Source organism: Rhinolophus sinicus, chromosome 13 (genome assembly GCF_057876585.1).
Source record: "Rhinolophus sinicus isolate RSI-liver-muscle chromosome 13, RSI-T2T, whole genome shotgun sequence".
In the NCBI taxonomy this organism is placed as follows: domain Eukaryota; kingdom Metazoa; phylum Chordata; class Mammalia; order Chiroptera; family Rhinolophidae; genus Rhinolophus; species Rhinolophus sinicus.
In genome coordinates this window covers 4,521,946-4,539,381 of record NC_142513.1, presented here as the reverse complement: position 1 = coordinate 4,539,381, position 17,436 = coordinate 4,521,946, and the positions used below count along the sequence as shown (strand labels likewise).

Below are 17,436 nucleotides of genomic sequence, written 5' to 3'. Positions count from 1 at the left end.
GCCGACAGAGCGACACTCAGGTTCCATCGGCTTAACCATGGGAAGCAGAGACTGATCTCAGTAGCCAAGGGCTGACTGATGGGGACTCCGAGGGCCTCAGCGGAGCCATCCTGGAAGGTTTTGTACCCTCCATGGGCGCTGAGGCCTGGCCAACATTGATGGCGGCCCTGAGCCACGTCAATCAGCACCCAGGTTAGGGCGACACTGTCTGGCCTAGGTCTGATTCACGTAAACTGCTCTTTTCTTCCCATTTTTAAGATGAGGAAACTGAGGCTCAGATAGGTGAACTGATTTGCTGAATAACAAGGAAATGGCTGACCTGAGTGTCCATGCCAGCTCTTTCTGACCTCAAAGCCAGAGGGGTTTATTTACTATATATGCTCTGCCTTTATATCTATTATCTCATTTGACTCACAGCAAACCTGAGAGTAGATCCTTTCATTATCTCTATTTTTTAGGCAGGGAAACTGAGGCTCAGAGACAGGGAATGATGTAACTGAGATCATATGGCTAAAGGTAGAGCTGCGCTTGAACTCAGACGCCGGGTCGGAAGCTGTCTTCATCCCAGGAGAGCATTCTCTGGCAATTCGGGTATTTAGGAAATGCGTTTCTCTTTAGCTTTCCATCCTAATGTCAAAAGCTCCTAGGTTTCCACCTGGATGGGCTGCCTGGGCTTTGGTATCACACCTGCAGACCTTGGTTTCAGATCCCAGCTCTGGGCAAGTTGCTTAATGAGAAGTTGAACTAAATAAATTAAGGTGTAGCTATTCCGTGTTGAAATAATACAGAAATAGCCAACTTATCCAAAGAGCTTATTTCATGCCAGAGACTAACGTACTAATTAATTTAATTCTCACAGTCACCCTTTGATCTAGGTACTATTTTTATTCCTGTTTCATGGATGTGGAAACGGAGGCACAGAGCGGTTAAGTGACTTGCCCGAGGTCACAAAGCCTTCAGCTGCCAGGGCTGGAATGTGCAATCAAGCAGTTTGGCCCCAGAGCCTGTGGTGCACTTAGCTGCACTGCCTAAAGTCACGCTGTGGAACTATGTCCACAGGCATGGAAAACTCCATGTGTTCAGTTTAGAAAGTAGGTCACAAATCAGGCTGGAGGCCCCTGCTTGTTTTAAATTTATATGTAACACTACATATTTTGAGTGCTGACTATGGCCTGGGTGCTAAGGCATGCACTTGGAATATATTATTTAACTTAATCTTCAAGCAGTGCTATGAGGCGGCTGCTGCCCTGGGCATGTTCAGATGCAGAACGGAAGAGGGATTCAGTCACACAGCCCTGAGAGCGGGAGCTGGGATTCAAAGCCGGACACTTGGGCATCCGGAATGCACCCACGGGGGTGCATCCACTGACCGATGACTGTGCAGCCCTCTGCCCCAGGAGCAACGAGCGCCTTCACCACTGGCCCCAGGAAATGGCGAGAGGGCCTGGCTGGTGGCTGTGATCTGTGGGTGCACAGTATGATCCTGAGTTGTCCTTGGGGACTCAGGCCCCCCGCTTTTGCAAGGTGCTTTTCGAAATATGTAACAACCTACAACTGGAGCGAGGCGCTGGGGTCGCCACCATGTGGGTGCTGCCCCTTTAGATGCTGGACAGGAGCAGTGAGGGTGGGGCTGGGGCATTGGAAGGGGCACTCAGAGAGCTCGAAGCAGCACCACTTGCCAGCCTGAAGCTTTCTGCTACAGCCGTAATGAACATGGGCCCTGTCCTTTTTCCCTCGAGAGCAGGCTGGTGCCAGGGTTTCCTGCTTCTCCCAGGAGCTGCCTTCAGGCCCTGACTCATGAGCCCTTCCGAATGCAGAGACCCAAGTGGGAAGACAGAATCTGGAAGACGTTGGGCTCCTGAGCAGCTGCGGAGAAGCAGCAGAGGGGACGGGGGTGGGCTGGAGGGGACAGGCTCAGATGCCCACCCCTCCATGTGCAGGCCAGATGCCCGGCAGGAAGCAGGAGCCACATCAAAGTGGCAGGCGCCCAGGCCAGAGCAGGAAGGGACCAAAGAAGTGTACGGCGTGGTGATAAAAACCCAGGCCGCACAGAGCCATCCCCGTCTACAGGCATGGAGCCTGGGCCAGAGAGGGGGCAGCAGTGACAGTGGCCTGAGCAGGCCCAGGTCGGGGATGGTGCTGAGAACTTGTTTGGAGTGGAACAAAGGTGTGTGAGGGACCATGTCCTGCCAGATAGGAGCACGGGCTCTGGACCTGGGGGCCTGGGTTTAAATCCAAGCTCGACCAGTTGTGAGGATTATAACCTTACACAAGTTCTTTTTTTTTTTTTTTTTTTTTTTTTTTTTTTAAGATTTTTATTGGGGAAGGGGAACAGGACTTTATTGGGGAACAGTGTGCACTTCCAGGCCTGTTTTCCAAGTCAAGTTGTTGTCCTTTCAGTCTTAGTTGTGGAGGGCGCAGCTCAGCTCCAGGTCCAGTTGCCGTTTTCTAGTTGCAGGGGGCACAGCCTACCATCCCTTGTGGGAGTCGAACTGGCAACCTTGTGGTTGAGAGCCTGTGCTCCAACCAACTGAGCCATCCGGGAGTCAGCTCAGCTCAAGCTGCCATGTTCAATCTTAGTTGCAGGGGGCGGAGCCCACCATCCCTTGCGGGACTCGAGGAGTTGAACTGGCAACCTTGTGGTTGAGAGCCCACTGGCTCATGTGGGAATCGAACCGGCAGCCTTCGGAGTTAGGAGCATGGCGCTCCAACCGCCTGAGCCACCGGGCCGACCCCTTACACAAGTTCTTAAGCCTCAGTTTCCTCATCTGTAAAATGGGAATAAAGGTACTTACCCTGTTGGGAGGATCGACTCTGTTGGGAGGATTGAATGTGGTTAGCACAACGCATGGCACATACTGGTCAGTCTGGAAGCTAACACCCCCAGGAGCAGCCCAGCCCTCTCAGCCTTCGTTAGGATGGTGGGTAAATATCCCAGCATAAATAGCCTCACTTCTCTGAAGTGCATGGTCCACACTTTCCCCTAGAGTCCCCAGTAAGGTTAGGCTCAGAGCTGTCCCCCTGTTGGCTGCCTCTCCTCCCTGTCCAACTGCCCCCTCCCCTGCCTCCCACACACCCTCCTGCAGACTTGCTGCCTCAGGGTGGGCTTTCGCCCCTGGCAGCAGTAGCTCACCATGCCGGGAGTGCTCTGCCATGTGCATGCTGGGACCTGGACAGGAGATACAGTGTCCCTGAGCCTCCGCTTCTCCTCTGTAACGTGCACACGATAACGGCCACCACCCTCGAAGTGAGTTGTCAACCTTCTTACTTTCTGTAGGTCGAGTGTCTAACATAGAACCTGCACATGGTAACCAGGGACCAAATGTTAGCTATTATTATACAGTTAGACCTGAGGCAGCGTTACGGCTGAGAGAACTGTGCAGTCACAGAGTCCCTCGCCTGGTTTAGTGCTCTGCTGTCGCTATCTTAAAATTCTTAATGGTTTTTGAACAAAGGGCCCACATTTCCATTGTGCATGGGGGTCTGCAAATTATGCAGTCATCTGGTGAGACCGCTCAGCCTCAGTTTCCTCGTCTGTAAGATGGGGTGACAACACAGTGATGTTATTACCTGGCCTGCAGCAGTGATGTGGGGCGGTAGGGTGAGTGCTCATAATAAAAAGACAACTAATGCAATTAAAACACTGGCAAAGGATCTGAATAGATCTTTCTCCAAAAATTATGTACAATGAACAATAGGCACATGAAGACGCTCGGCTTCGTTAGTCATCATGTAAACACAAATCAAAACCACGGTAAGATAGCACTCCACACCCATTACAATGGCTAGAGTCACAAAGCAGACTGTCACAAGTGCTGGCGAGGATGTGGAGAAATCAGGACCGTTAGATGCTGCTGGCAGGACTAAATGGTGCCACCACTGTGGAAAAGCCAGGCAGGACCTATACACCCAAAGAAATGAAAACATACATCCACACAAAACGTGTGTGTGAATACTTATAACAGCATTACTCATAAAAGTCCAAAGAGGGAACGACGCAAACACCCATCCACTGATGACTGGGCTAACGGCATGTGGCATGTCCACACAATGGAATACTATTCAGCCATAAAAAGGACGGAAGGACTGACTCGTGCTATAACGTGGCTGAACCTGGCAAACATGTGGCGTGAAGAAGCCAGACACAGACCACATATTTTACAAGTCCACTTATATGGACCATCTAGAATAGGGAGATCCATGGAGACAGAAAGTCGGTGAGTGGTTGCCAGGAGTCGGGGGTGGGGAATGACTGCTGATGAGTACAGGGTTTCTTGTGGGGGAGACGGAAATGTTCTAAAAGTGACTGTGGTGATGGTTGCCCAACTCTGTGAATGTACTAAAAATACTGGATTGTACACTGTAAGGGGGTGAGTTGTGTGGATGTTACATTTTCGAAAAGGTGCTTTTCAAATTCTAAAGTGCTAGACAGTGGCTGTTGCGACGATGGTCACAGCACAGCGCCCCTGCCCACACATACATACATGCACACTCACACACACATACACGTTCACGTGTATGCATGCACACTCACACACAGGCATGCACACACGTGCACACACACGCACGTGCACAGACACACGCACGTACCCTCTCTAGGCCAGACCTGCACTGCTGCCCTCTTGGAGTCTCTGTTTATTCTCCATCTTTAGGAAAACATATCTGCTGCCAAGTCCTCTGGGGAGAGGCCCTGAATAAATACACCAACCAGAGGAATCCCTCCTTCCCGCCGCTTACTCCATCCTGCATTCCAAACCAGAAACACAGGTCAGAAAGAGTCCCTGGTGGGACAACATATGATGTGGCTCTTCGGGACCCTCCCCAGGGCAGGGACAGCTTTCTGACCTGGCCAGGAAGTGAAGGGCCTTCTCGCCTTGGTTCAGGCAGCAGATGACAGAGGGCTCAGGACAGTGGTGCCCTGACGGGGGCCTCCCAGAGCAGTCAAGATTCAAATAAAGTTGTGGCGACTCACGTACTCTCCTCCTCTCCCTCTCTCTCTCTTTCCCTCCCTCCCTTTTCTCTTCCCCAGTGTCTGTGTGCTTCACTTCAAGTGATGGAGGCAGGTGGAGACGCTTCCAGGAGATGGGCTGGGCCCCGCCCCCTCTCAGGACCTGCGGGACAGTCCTCGCTACCCCTCACTGTTGTGGGTGTAGACATGACAGTGGTGGGGGAAGCAGGATCTGGTTAAATGGGCAGTTGAGTTCCAATGAATTGTGGGCTCACTTAGCTGAAGGTTGGCTAAAGGTCTGCCCTTTCTGGTGCCTTCCAACTCAGGAGGTAGCAACCTAGCAGGGTGGAGATCATTTCCACTGGCGGCGTCAGGTGCGTCCCTGGAAAACGGCAGAACAAGCCTGCTGACGATAATAAGAGCAGTAATGACACCAGTCATCGTGCACGTCTTACGTTCTGTGTTATCACAGTGTGCGGAGCACATGGTATTTATTTTTCTTTTTATTCTTCACAACAGCCCTATGAAGTAGGTGCTATAATTATACCCATGTTGCTGATAAGGAAATTGAGGCTCAGGGAGGCCAAAGCACACAGCCAGCTGGTGGGTGGAGTTGGGACCTAACGCAGGGGTGCGTCGAGCACACGCCAGAGGGTCCACACTCCCCGCAGCCACCTCTCCTGCTGCCCCTCTACCCACCCTCTAGCCTTGTACGGGGCTTCCCTCCCTCTGGGTGCAAATTAATTTCTTCTAACATGTGAGTGACTGCTAAGCTCAGCTCATCCTAAAACTATTTGCCTCTTTATTTTTTAAGTGCTGGTTCATCCAAGTGCACGCTTCATTGGGGAGGTAAGGAGAAGCTGCAACCAAATCAAAGGGCACCTCCCATATGCCCATTCCCGTGGGGCAGACTGCAGGTGCCCAGGGGGACCTGCTGACTCCCCTTCCATCTACAGACCTGTGGCAGCAGACATGGTGAGAACATCACCTGTGGCCCTGCCCTTGGCCATGAGTAAGTCCTTCCAGGCTCTTCCATGGCGGCCGTTAGTCTCCAGCCCTAACGACAAGCCTGCTCTCTGCGCTTTGCAGGTCTTGTTTGGACTGGAACAATTTAAAATGCTCTCTCATAATTACAGAGGCTGTGAAGGCGGGGGCTGCACCGCCGGGAGGCCGTTGGACTTGCACGGCTCTGCTGCAGCCAGCAATTTCCATAATGATAGTCATGCATACCGTTTATCTTTGGGGTTTCCAGAAATACAGGGACTTTTCCAGACACTCATGAGTGTCTGTGATATGAGTGATTCGGTCTGCATCCTTCTGGGGGGCTGGGAGGACTCGCTCCCTGCACGAGCCGGGACGCGGTCAGTGGCTGTTCAGGGAACTCCAAACTCAGATGGGTTCAGACAATGGATGGGGTGAAGGAGATCAGAAGTGACAGCTGGAGAAAGACAGTTCCCCAGGGCTGAGGAATTTCCTGGGATGCAGGACTTCCAGTTTTAAGACTAAGAAAGTCCTGGACAAACCAGGACGAGTTAGTCGCCCTATTCCTGGTGAACCCAAGGAATTGAAGGTGTGCCTTTTTTCTTTGCTCCAGTGAGAGACCCTTCTAAAAAGATAACAAATGAATTTTTAAATGAAGTTATAAATCTAAAAAACAATAGGTATAGAAGAGAGGACAACGGCAGATGAAGGGCGCCGATAAAGTGTTAGAAGGTAGAAATCAAATGGGGAGGGACAGTCCACTGAGTCCAGCAGAAAAGCTGGCCTCTAAGAAGCATGGGTGGGTAACAACAGGGGGACCCCCAAAATAGGCTCTCTAATTCTATCCTCTCCCTGGCAAGAGACGGGAGGTCACCCTGGAGACAGATTAAACCTGAGACCCTCCAAAGCTAGGAATGGCAGCACAGAAAAGGATGGGGCCACCTGTTGTGAAAACAGGACACTCATATCCAGGGCAGTGTGGACAGTGTGAGGTCTTACCCTTCTCCCATCACAGGGCTGCCTCCACATCCAAACCAGAAACCAGAACAGGCAGGCAGAAAACCACACAACACGGAGGAAACAAAGACAATGCAGAGAGAAGACACATGCTGAAGACGAAAACAAAAAACATAGTTCATAGCCTCACAGAGATGAAAGATCAAATCCGTGAAACAAGAAGGAAATGCTACCTTTAAAAAAAAAAAGGACCCTTCAGAGAAGCAAGACTGTACTCTTGTAAAACTGTAAAGAGAGATTCAGTCAAATAATTGAGATAAAGGTGAAGAAATATCCCCACATTTGGCATAAAGACATGGAGGTGGAAAACTAGAAGTAAGAGATAAGAAATTTAGAGCTTGCATCCTGGCACACAACGTCCAACGAGCAAGAGTTTTAGAAAGACGAAATTGAACGGAGGGAGAAATTATTGTGGCATTCAAAAGTTTTCAGAAAACTGGAGTTAAAAAAAAAAAAGACACTCCACGTTTTCAAAGAGAAAAGAGGGGAAAAGGTCGTACACAAATGAATAGGAATCAGGATAGCCGTGAACTTGACAGCAGTACCCGAATTATTGCAACTAGGAATAGCATGGAGCCAAGCCTCATTAGCCTTCATACATCCAGAGGGAAATTTTCCTCAAACTAGAATTCTGTATTGGGCTCAGCAATCAAAGTGTGAGATAGAATAATGATGTTTTCAGCTATTAGAACTTTTAAAATTTGCCTCCCCCATGTCTCATCGCAGGCGGCGCCTGGAGAGCTTGATCCAGCCATGCACCGGTGGAAACCGTGCAAGGGGAAGGCATGGGGTCCAGGAACAGGAAGGAGGAAAGTGAGGGCAACTCCCAGGGCGTGTGAAGGCCTGGACGCCGCTGCGAGGGAACCAGGAGGAATAACGTAAAAACCCAACCAAAACAACACCAACAAAAACCACCCACTCGATTACCTGTTGTGTTTGTGCTGAGAAAAGTTTCAGGGTTATCTTTTTGAGAATTGGAGAAAGACATAGGGGTGAATACAGAGCACACCAAGCAGATTAGTTTCTAAAGGCAATTATAAACTCCAGGAAAACCACAAGATTTCACAAGAAAGGAAATGATGCCATAGCATATACTCCATAAGGCAGAGGTAAACAACCATCGTGTAAACCCTAAATACTAATTTCACTACAACCTAGGATCAATGGATCCAGAGGGTGTGGGAGGAGAAGGTGGTGTGAGATTGTCAGTCCTCATTTTCCATAGGAAAGGTCAATGGGTAGCATCTAAAATAGGAAATCAAGAAACAACAGTCTGAGCGTGTTATTTAGAAACACAAATATATATGAAAAGGAAGCACCAATAAAGTAAAAAGAAAAAGTGGTTTCTCCTACAGGGCACTAATGTCCAGCTTTAAAGTGCCCATCAAGTGGCCAGTACAATAAACTTCAAAATGATGGGTACCAATCTGTAGTCCCACTAAGCGCAGGAGCCAGCGCTGGAGAGAGGGATGGAACACAACTGCTCTTCATTGTACACCTTATATTACAGTCTGACTTTTTATTTACCTCTGCACAAATAGAAATTACATTTAAAAGGTTAAAAAAAAGGACAGTTTTCTATGGGGGGAAAAAGTCATAAAAGGAAGTCATTGGTACACACATCTGCAAAGCTACGGGGTGGCCTGCTTTCAAACACAGCTGGATTCAGCAGCTCAAGTGAGCTCACCAAGGGCTAGGGTGACCACCTCGGCCCACTGTGCCCGGGACGTCCTCAGCTTGAGCACTGAAATATCTGCACTCTGAGCAAACCTGTCAGTCCCCGGCAGACCGGGACAGCAGGTCACCCTCCCTAGCAAGGGGCCAGTTGTTCCGTCTCTCTGATCTGCCTTCCATGGGGTCGGCATCGTGCTCAGAGCCCATAAGTGGCCCCTGGAACATTTGTGTGGCCGTCCCATCCCGGGTGCGCCCCGCCACTAACTTCCCTGCTCCTTTCTAAAAACCTCTTATTCCAATTTTATGTTTAATCTTCCTGTTTTTCATGGATTTAAGTTTTTTGTTAAGCCTCCCACAAAACTTCTTTTTTTGGGGGGAAGCAGTCCGTCTATAAATCCTAAATAAATAAATACGTCACTCTCTTTTCCACCAGCTGTTCTGGCACTCACGGCAGAGCTGCCAGGCCCCCCAACGCGTTGGGACCCACGGAGCGAAGTGAATTCTTGAGCCTGAATGGTCCGGTTGGCTCAGCCAAAGCGGTGGGTGAACAGGACAACTGCTGAGTCCTCTTCAGGCTGTGCTCGGGAGATGACCAGTGAGGTCACTTGTTTTTGTTCCAATTCATCCACGCGCAGGTTTGGGCAAGAGGCTGTTGGCCTGGATTGCGGTTCAGGTTCTCAGATGGTGGGCGCCCACGTGGGTGACGTTCAAAGCCTGAGGCAAGGCCAAGAGGAACAAGAAACCGGCATTGGTCTGTGGGCGTAGGCTCACTGTGGCCTCCCCCAGCTTGGGGGCAGGGGGAGCACCCTGGTGGGTGGAACAGCGCCCAGTACAGAGCTTGGTTTGGAGGGGGACGAACTGGGGCTCAAACACCTGCTCCAGCTGTGTGAGCGTGGCGAGTGACTGTCTCTAGGCCCAAACCCTTTGCTCTGGGGCCGTCTCTAGGCCTACCCAGCGCCTCTGTGTGAGTTGGGTGGTGCTTCTGGGTAAAAGCGGCCTCCACACAGCGGGGGTACCACTCACAGCACGTCCTGGACAGGACAGACTGAGCAATGGCTGCAAGGGCCCAGAGCAGCACGTGGCCCACAGGGGTTGGCAATGCAAGCAGCTTTCCTCTCTTGTGTCTCTGGCCCCGAGCCTGCCCAAAATATTTCCGTGTGGTTGTGGAGCCCCCTCAAAAAAAAAAAAAAAAAGAGAGAGATGAATTCAAATGACAAACATTAAGATTTAGCCAAACAATTCACCAGAATATGTCAAAGGAAAAAAAGACCGACCATGTGAGGTTGTGGAGCGAACGGCACTCTTGTATGGTGAGGACGGAGTGTGCCACCACCCGCCTCGGACCGCGGTGTGGCAGAATGAGCTGGAGTGGACAGTCACATCCTGTCACGGGCTGTGCTGTTGGCTGCACTGTCCTAGGAATGGACCCCGCAGAGGCAGACTCACATGTTTACCAACAGGCACACGCGAGAACATTTAGAGCAGTGTCTTCTCATCAGACACAAACTGGAAAGTAGCAAATGTCCGTCAGCACAGACTGGATAAACAGATCTGCTGCATCACACAGCGGAGTATTACTCGGCCACGAAAACGAGGAAACGGCAGCTACACGCACCCAGTGGCGTGAACATCACCAACAGGATGTAGAAGAAAAGAGGCCAGACACACAAGAGCACATATTATCCTGTTGTGTTTGCATAACTTGCTGAAACAGGCAGAACCGGTCTATGGAGTGTGAATTCAGGGCAGTGGTTATCCCGGGGAAGGGTGACGACTAGGAGGGGCCCAGGGGACCTCTGGGGACAGCGATGCTGGTTCTGGATTGATTCCAGATGCGGAGACCATCACTCTGTGTTCACACTGTGGATATTCACTCTTACACGTTTGTGCCCTGGCTGCATGGGCGTCAGAACTGGACAGACGACTGAAAATAAATACAGTCACGCAACCATATTTCCCTCGTTCAAGGGGCCGATGGTGACTCCCCTTGTCATCCTGTCTCTGAAGCTGAAGTGTCACCTTCTCAGAGAAGCCATCTCTGGAAACCCATCAGTGCTGCCACACCCTCGGTGACTGTCCACTCGTCCCCATCAGCTGCTTCTCCTGTGCGCCATCATCTCTGCTTGGTGGGCTGTCACTTGCTGATGGTCACACCTGCCTGGCCGTGAGCACGGGAGAGAGGAGCTCGTCTGTCTGTCTCCCTGTTTCTGGAACAGTGCCTGGCGCAGAGTCAGAGCTGAGGAAGTCTATGAGCGCTGGCTGTCGAAAGGACCAGCCAGACATTTATTGCCAGGACAGAGGAGGCAAATACAGTGTTTTACATCCGGCAAGAGGAGAAGGTTGGATTTCTGGGCGATTTTTTTTGTTTTTTATCTTTTCCTGTGTGCTGTTCTTTATTTCCAAATCTACAATCAAGAATAACTGCTGCTACCCATAGGAGCATTCGGCCCCTGAGCCAGAGGCAGCCAGACCAAGGCTTAAGTCATGGCCTGGCAGGTGAGCACCTCATAGCTGATGGCAGGGCCAGGTCACAGCTGGGCAAAGGCTGGGGAAACATGTCGGGGTGAGTCCACCTGGCACCCCGCAGCTCACAGGCCCCTCTCTGCCTGAGGACAGAAGTGGCGGTGGGTCTCTGCACACCTGACACAGTGGGTGTCGGGGACCAGGCTCCCCCGCCGACGTCACACGTGCGTGCTCAGGCTTCGAACCTGCAGGCTATTTATACCCCTGGAATGTCAGCAGGCTGCCGGGAAGCAAAGCCGCTCTACGTGCTCCAAGCCCACAGCCGCCCCCTCCCACCCAGGGCTTCCGGGAGGACCCGCTCAGCGTTATCAGCAGGCCCGCTCCAAAGATAAAGCGCCTCGCCTGGCCCCACTAATGGTATTATTTTAGGGACCACTCAGAAGGACAGGATGGGATGGGGGCCCAGGTCATCTGTCAGCCTTTCCTTCATCAACACACTAAACAAGGGATGAATGAAGACGAGAGCTTGTTCGAAGGGCGGGAGAGGTTCCACAGAGCCGGAAAACCATGCCCCAAAGGTGGCTGGGAAGGAGTTTGCTCAGACCCACCATTTCCATCCCCCTCATGGCACCTCTGGGCGACCGACCCACTCACCCACAGACCGATGCGTAGTGCTGGGGGCGGGGTGGGGGAGCAAATCCGTTGCTCTCCAACTCTACGCTCCACGGAGAGGGTAAGATGACTTCTGCTAAAACCTCCTGAAACAGAGAGATCCCGGGTCTGGATGCGGTTAGAAAGGGTCAGAGCTCAAATATGGAATTTCTCTGCTGGCTTGAGCAATTGAAACCACTTTTATTCAGCATTTCTGTAACTTAATTAAGCTGGATATACGCCATTGAGGGTCAAGTACAAGGGTGTGGGCCTCTGAGCCAACGGTGGCCAACATCTCAGCCCCCGGCCCACCTCTACCTTTACCTCCACCGTCCCCCCACCCACCACGCCAACACACATACACACACTTTTCCTGGGAATTAATGTGTTCTTTGGAGGCGTGCCCGTGGCATTAAATAATGAGGCGAGTTTGGGAGAGCCCGGACCTAAGGTCAGACTCACCATTGCTAACTTCCCCTAGTGCCTTCCTCTCCTAGAGCAGGAAAAGCAGGAGAGACAGCCACAGGGTTTGGGATGACAGTCTGAGGCCAGCTCACTGCCCCGTTGGAGCATGCTCCTGGGCACCCCTGGGCAAACGTCTCACTGCTGATCCCCAGTGGCTGCCCAGCTGCCAAAGGACGGCCCAGAGGGAGCCGCCCAGGAGCCCCCTGGCCCTGCCCTTGATCTGAGAGGCAGAGGCCCACAGGGCCAGGGTGAAGGTTTTTCCAAGGCCATTCAGCTACTGGGGGCAGGGCCCAAGTGTCCTGATGCCAGCCTGTTATAAGTCTAATGACATTTATGCATCACACTTGTCAAGGAAGCTGTGCTGTGTGCGAAGTCCTGGGCTGGGCACTGGGGACAGCACAGTGACCCAAACAGACAAAAGTCCTTGCCCTCAAGAGGGAGACAGATAACAGTCATGTAAAGTAAGTAAAACATTTAGTTTTTGTGTGTGACACTGGGCATTATGGAACAGGACAGAGAGGGCTGAGCGGAGACTGTCTGCAATTTTTAAAACAGCAGCTAACACGTGCATCTCTGTGGAGAGGTGAGAGGAAGGAGTGGAGGCTGCAGCCACAACTGTGCTTGGGCTCCAACCAAGAGTTTCCCGCAGGAACGGGGCCGAGTGGCCAAATCAGCCAATTTCTCAAGAGAAGCCAGAATGTGGGATTTTTTTTTTTCTCACCCCAATCTTCTGATTTTTCAAAAACATACTGGCAATGAATTCCCTTTTTGTGAAGGAAAAAAAAAAAAAAAAAAGCATCAACACCACGCAGGGGGCAATAAGACACGTCTGCAGGCGCATGTGGCCCTCTGCTTTGTGGCTCTGGTCTTTAGCCTGGAAAGAGAACAAAAGCTAAATAGCGCATTAGGACAATGTCAAGAGGGTTTGGAAATCACAGGGGCTGGAACTTGTTAAGAGCGGCCGCTTGTTTGAGGCACCCAGGGTAGAGCAAGCAGCCTGTGGCCAAGGAACGCCCGGGATTCTGAAATCCAGCAGGTGACCTTAGTGTGCACTTCAAAACCAAACGGAACCCAGGTGAGGCTCCTGCAGGTGGGCAGCAGCCCCGGCTGCCTGCCGTCCCCAGGTCCGAAGTGGACCATCCACGGCTGGCCAGAGCCTGGAGCCAGCAGCAGTCCCTTAAACCACCACCGAAATAATTTGCACTGGACAATGTCAGGTCTGGCGCCTGTGCTGCTTTAAAGTTTTGGGTGTACTCTTCGCCCCCCCCCCATCTTTTTTTTTTCTTTCTTGTGCCTCTATTTTATTGGGATGACTCAACCTTTCAACTATGTTAGCAGTAAACACAGCTAATTTACCCCCTGCCTCTTTGAAACAGCTGCTGACAGCTGCACTGTAATTCAATGAAGGATCTTTGTAGTCGAGCCTACCAAATTCACATTTGTTGTTTGGTTCCCCCTCTCCTGCCCGGAGCCCCACACAGCTGCACCAAATATTGACGAGTGCCCCTTCTCCCCGGGGCCTGGATGATAAACAGCGTGTACACGGTGGAGTCCAGAGAGTTCTCAGCAGACCAAGAGAACTCCAGTGTCGGAGTTGAGAGGAAAAAAACAAGACACACAGGCCCAAGAACCAGAACCAAATGTCTCCTTTTATTGCAAAGTCAAAATCCTTTTTATTTTGTCTATTTATACAGAATTTTCGCTGAGGACTGCTCTGTGCAACAGCCGAAGGTACATTGGTCTGACCGTTAATAAATAGTCTTAAATAACAAAACAAGCAGGTTGGAGGAAAGCGAGCTCATGGTCCCGAACGAGGGGTTGGAGGAGGGTCTAAAAAGAGCTTCAGATGGACATAAATAATTTCTTTGTTTTGTAACAACTATTTACATGTTTCAATGTACAAATGAGGCTAACGAGAGGCCGTTTGGGGCATAAGTGGTGAGAAAACTTGTACTAAGAAGGAATCATACAAAAATCCCCAGACCTGCCAACAGACAAAACAAAATTATCACAAAAACAGCAACTCTTCCCTGTCGACCAGGCAGAGTAAAGGCTGCAGCCCAAGCTACTGGAGAAGAAAAAACAAAAGAAAGTAAAAACAGGGCCCCAAAGTTTCCAGGAACCAACTTGGTCACGATGGAGAAACAGTTCTCCACTGGAACGGACTCCAGGGGCCACAGGCCTCATGGGTACCCCCGCTCTTTGTTCACAGACAGCTCTGTACTCCCCAAGGCCTGTGCTATAGCTGCAGGCCAGATGCACACCCTTTAAGGGACCCACCGGCCAAGGCAAGGAAGGCTCTTGCCAAGAACCACATCAGAAATGGCACCTTTGAGTCAGGACATTGATTAGGACGTCACTCCCAAAAAGGCTTCTAGATCCTTCCATTTGAGATTCACATCCAGCATACCCTACACCCAGCAGACCGCCCACTATGCTTCAAGGAGCGGAATGTTTGCAGAGCGCTCACGGGGGTCTGCAAATGAAAAGAGGAGGCCACAGAGGCCCAGTTGGAACCCAGACTTCAGAACACTGCTACCCGTGAACAACAGATGGAGGGGCCCACTTGGGGGAGGGATGGCCCCCTGCCCACCCCTATCGAGAGCTAGGTTTCCTTGGTGCTTCTTTAAGTAGGGCCACGTTGGCCCGAGTTCAGGGTGGAGTTGCAAGTCTGTACTGAATGTCGGCCTCCTCTACTCTGACCTTCACACTGACGTCCTAGCACGGAGGGGAGCTGGAGAGCCACTTGCAAACATCTGCCGGCCTTCCTTCACATGCCTCCTTTCATTTCTGCCCTCACACGCCCAGCTGAATGACGAAGCCCATTTTCCCTTCAGGGTCAACACGCCCCTTCCTCTGAGCAGAAAGCTGCCCTTTCCCCTCACAGCCAAATTTTGGATCTGGGCAAGTCTGCGTAAACCCTGGGCCTCTGCAAGCCTCAGAATGAAACCCGAATGGAACGGACAGGGGGCCTCCCCCTCCCTCCGGCGGCCACAGCTTCTGTTTACGAAATCAGAGTAAACCAAGAAATGGGGATAAATTGTTTAGGAAAATATATCTGTAACATCCTAACCATTTTCATTCATTCGTTTTATTGTGACATTTGTTACAGGAACTTCTGCGTCAGTTTTCCTTTAGCACAGACACAAACGTGCCCGCCCCTCTCCGCGCCCTTTCCTCCCGCTGCTGGGTGGCCTGGCCGAAGGGCGCCCCTAATTACTCCTGGGAACGAGTCAGTGCACGGCCGACACTTCACAACCAATGATCGTGGCCGGGCAGTTTTTCTTGATCTATTTTCCTTCCTGTTAGGTTTTGCCGGCAGCAGCTTGTAGGATCTTGTCCCTAGGACGACAACAAAAGACTGATGAAAAGCCATTTGCCTCTCAAATTCCTTAATGCTCCTACACCGTTAAAGCTGGGGAGGGGACGGGAAGGTGGTGGTCTGCTGGCTCCTTGCCACGGCGAGCAGTGGGAGACGCTGGGCGGTGAGAGCTGTCCGGAAAAATGTGGCCCAAAGGGTCTGCCTTCCGGGAGGGGCTAGTGGCAGCCGCAGGCCCGGACAACCATGTTTCTGTATTTCTTCAGGATGACGTTGGAGCTGTCATCGAAGTACAGGACAGAGATGGCATTGAGTTGAGTCGGGGCGCAGCAAGGCTTGGGGACTGTTTCCGGGTTGATAAAGTGGACCTGGAACACACACACCAAAATGTTGGCAGCGGTGAGAAGCCGTGAGTCCCTTCTCTCCGGCCTCCTTATGTCTACAAGGGATACTACTGCTTGGGCAGCATGACTACAAGTGACATGCACCAAGTACGCCCAGTGCTAAGCGCGTGATGGCTAATCACTTAGTTCTGTGATTATCCCCGTCTCACGGACGAGGGAACCAAAGTGTGTATCTAGAGGTTTGCCTGCACACAGCTGGGAAGTTAGTAGCCAGATCAGACCCTTGGGCCTCAATCATTGTCCGTCAGGGGCTGTCCTGTGCTCTGTAGGATGTTTACCAGCATCCCGGGGCTCTACCCACTAGAAATCAGAAGCACTCCACACCCCACCCCACCCATCCCCATCGTGACAGTCAAAAGAGTCTCTGGACATCAAATGTTCCCTGGCGGACAAACCTGTCCCAAGTTAAAAACCACTGAGCTAGACTAGGGCCCGCCTGCAGGCCAAATCCTGCCTGGTTTTGTGAATAAAGTTCTGTTGGCATACAGCCATGCCCACTCCTTCACTGATATCTCGGGCTGCTTTTGCACTGCAAGGGCAGAGCTGAGCAGTGGCAACAGAGACCTTACGACTCTCAACGTCAAAACTATTTACCACCTGGCCCTTTTCCGAAAAATATTGCTGATCTCTGGGCTCGACCTGGCCTGTCTGAGGAAAATATAATGCAAGTCACATGTGTAATTTTAAAAGTTCTTGCAGCCACACTGGAAAAGCTGGGAAAGAAGCAGGTGAAATTAATTTAAATAATATATTTAATTTAGCCCAGTATTTCAAAACTATTATCATTTCAACATGTACTTAACATAAAATATCCTTAATGAAACATTTCACTTTTTTTGTTTTTAATACTTTAAGTCTTCACGACCCAGTGTGTATTTTATATTTATACAGAAACATCTCGATTCAGACCGGGCACACTTCAAATGTTCACAAAGCACCTGTAAAAGCGGTTACTGTACTGGATGCTGCAGGTCTAGACCATACGAGACTATTTACCTCTTGAGGCAAATAATAACTTAAAAAAATAATAATTAAAAGTAAGAGGAAAAGAACTAGGGCAAACACTTGAGTGGACATTAACAAGAAAGCAGAATACCCAGAAGGTAAGAACGAAGAAAGAAGCAGGCCAGTCACTCAGGTTTCCTGCTCCTTCTCACTAATGGGCTTCTGTGTACCTTACAGAGGACCAGGGTCAACAGCAAACAAATTCAAATGCCTGCAGGGACCACACGAGTGCCACCAATGAGTGAACAAGGCCAGGAGTGAGACAACAGGGAATAGTGAGGACTGGGGCAAACTGACCGCAATCTACCAAAGCCAATACAAGCAGACGTGCCGAGTGTTCAGGGCAGGCCGGAGATTTGGTTCCTGTTTTGCTTTTTTTAAAGGTGACACTCCCATGTCTGCGACAGACCATGGGTGCCAAGTGACAGCACTCTGGTGGACCCTGCTCACCAGCCTCCAGTCTGTGACTCCCGACATAGACAAGCACACTTTTTAAACTTTTTATTATG

The 17,436-nt window shown here is 50.8% G+C and overlaps 1 protein-coding gene across 1 annotated transcript in view; it reads right to left on the bottom strand.

The window, feature by feature from the left end:
- Positions 1 to 13,827: 13,827 nt before the first annotated feature.
- BMP7 (bone morphogenetic protein 7) overlaps positions 13,828 to 17,436 on the bottom strand; it is a 79,354-nt gene continuing 75,745 nt past the window's right edge. Inside the window, exon 7 of the mRNA XM_019748584.3 lies at positions 13,828 to 15,886. Within this exon, the coding sequence (XP_019604143.1) occupies positions 15,737 to 15,886 (150 nt within the window). The 3' untranslated portion in view covers positions 13,828 to 15,736. The remainder of the gene's footprint in view (positions 15,887 to 17,436) is intronic.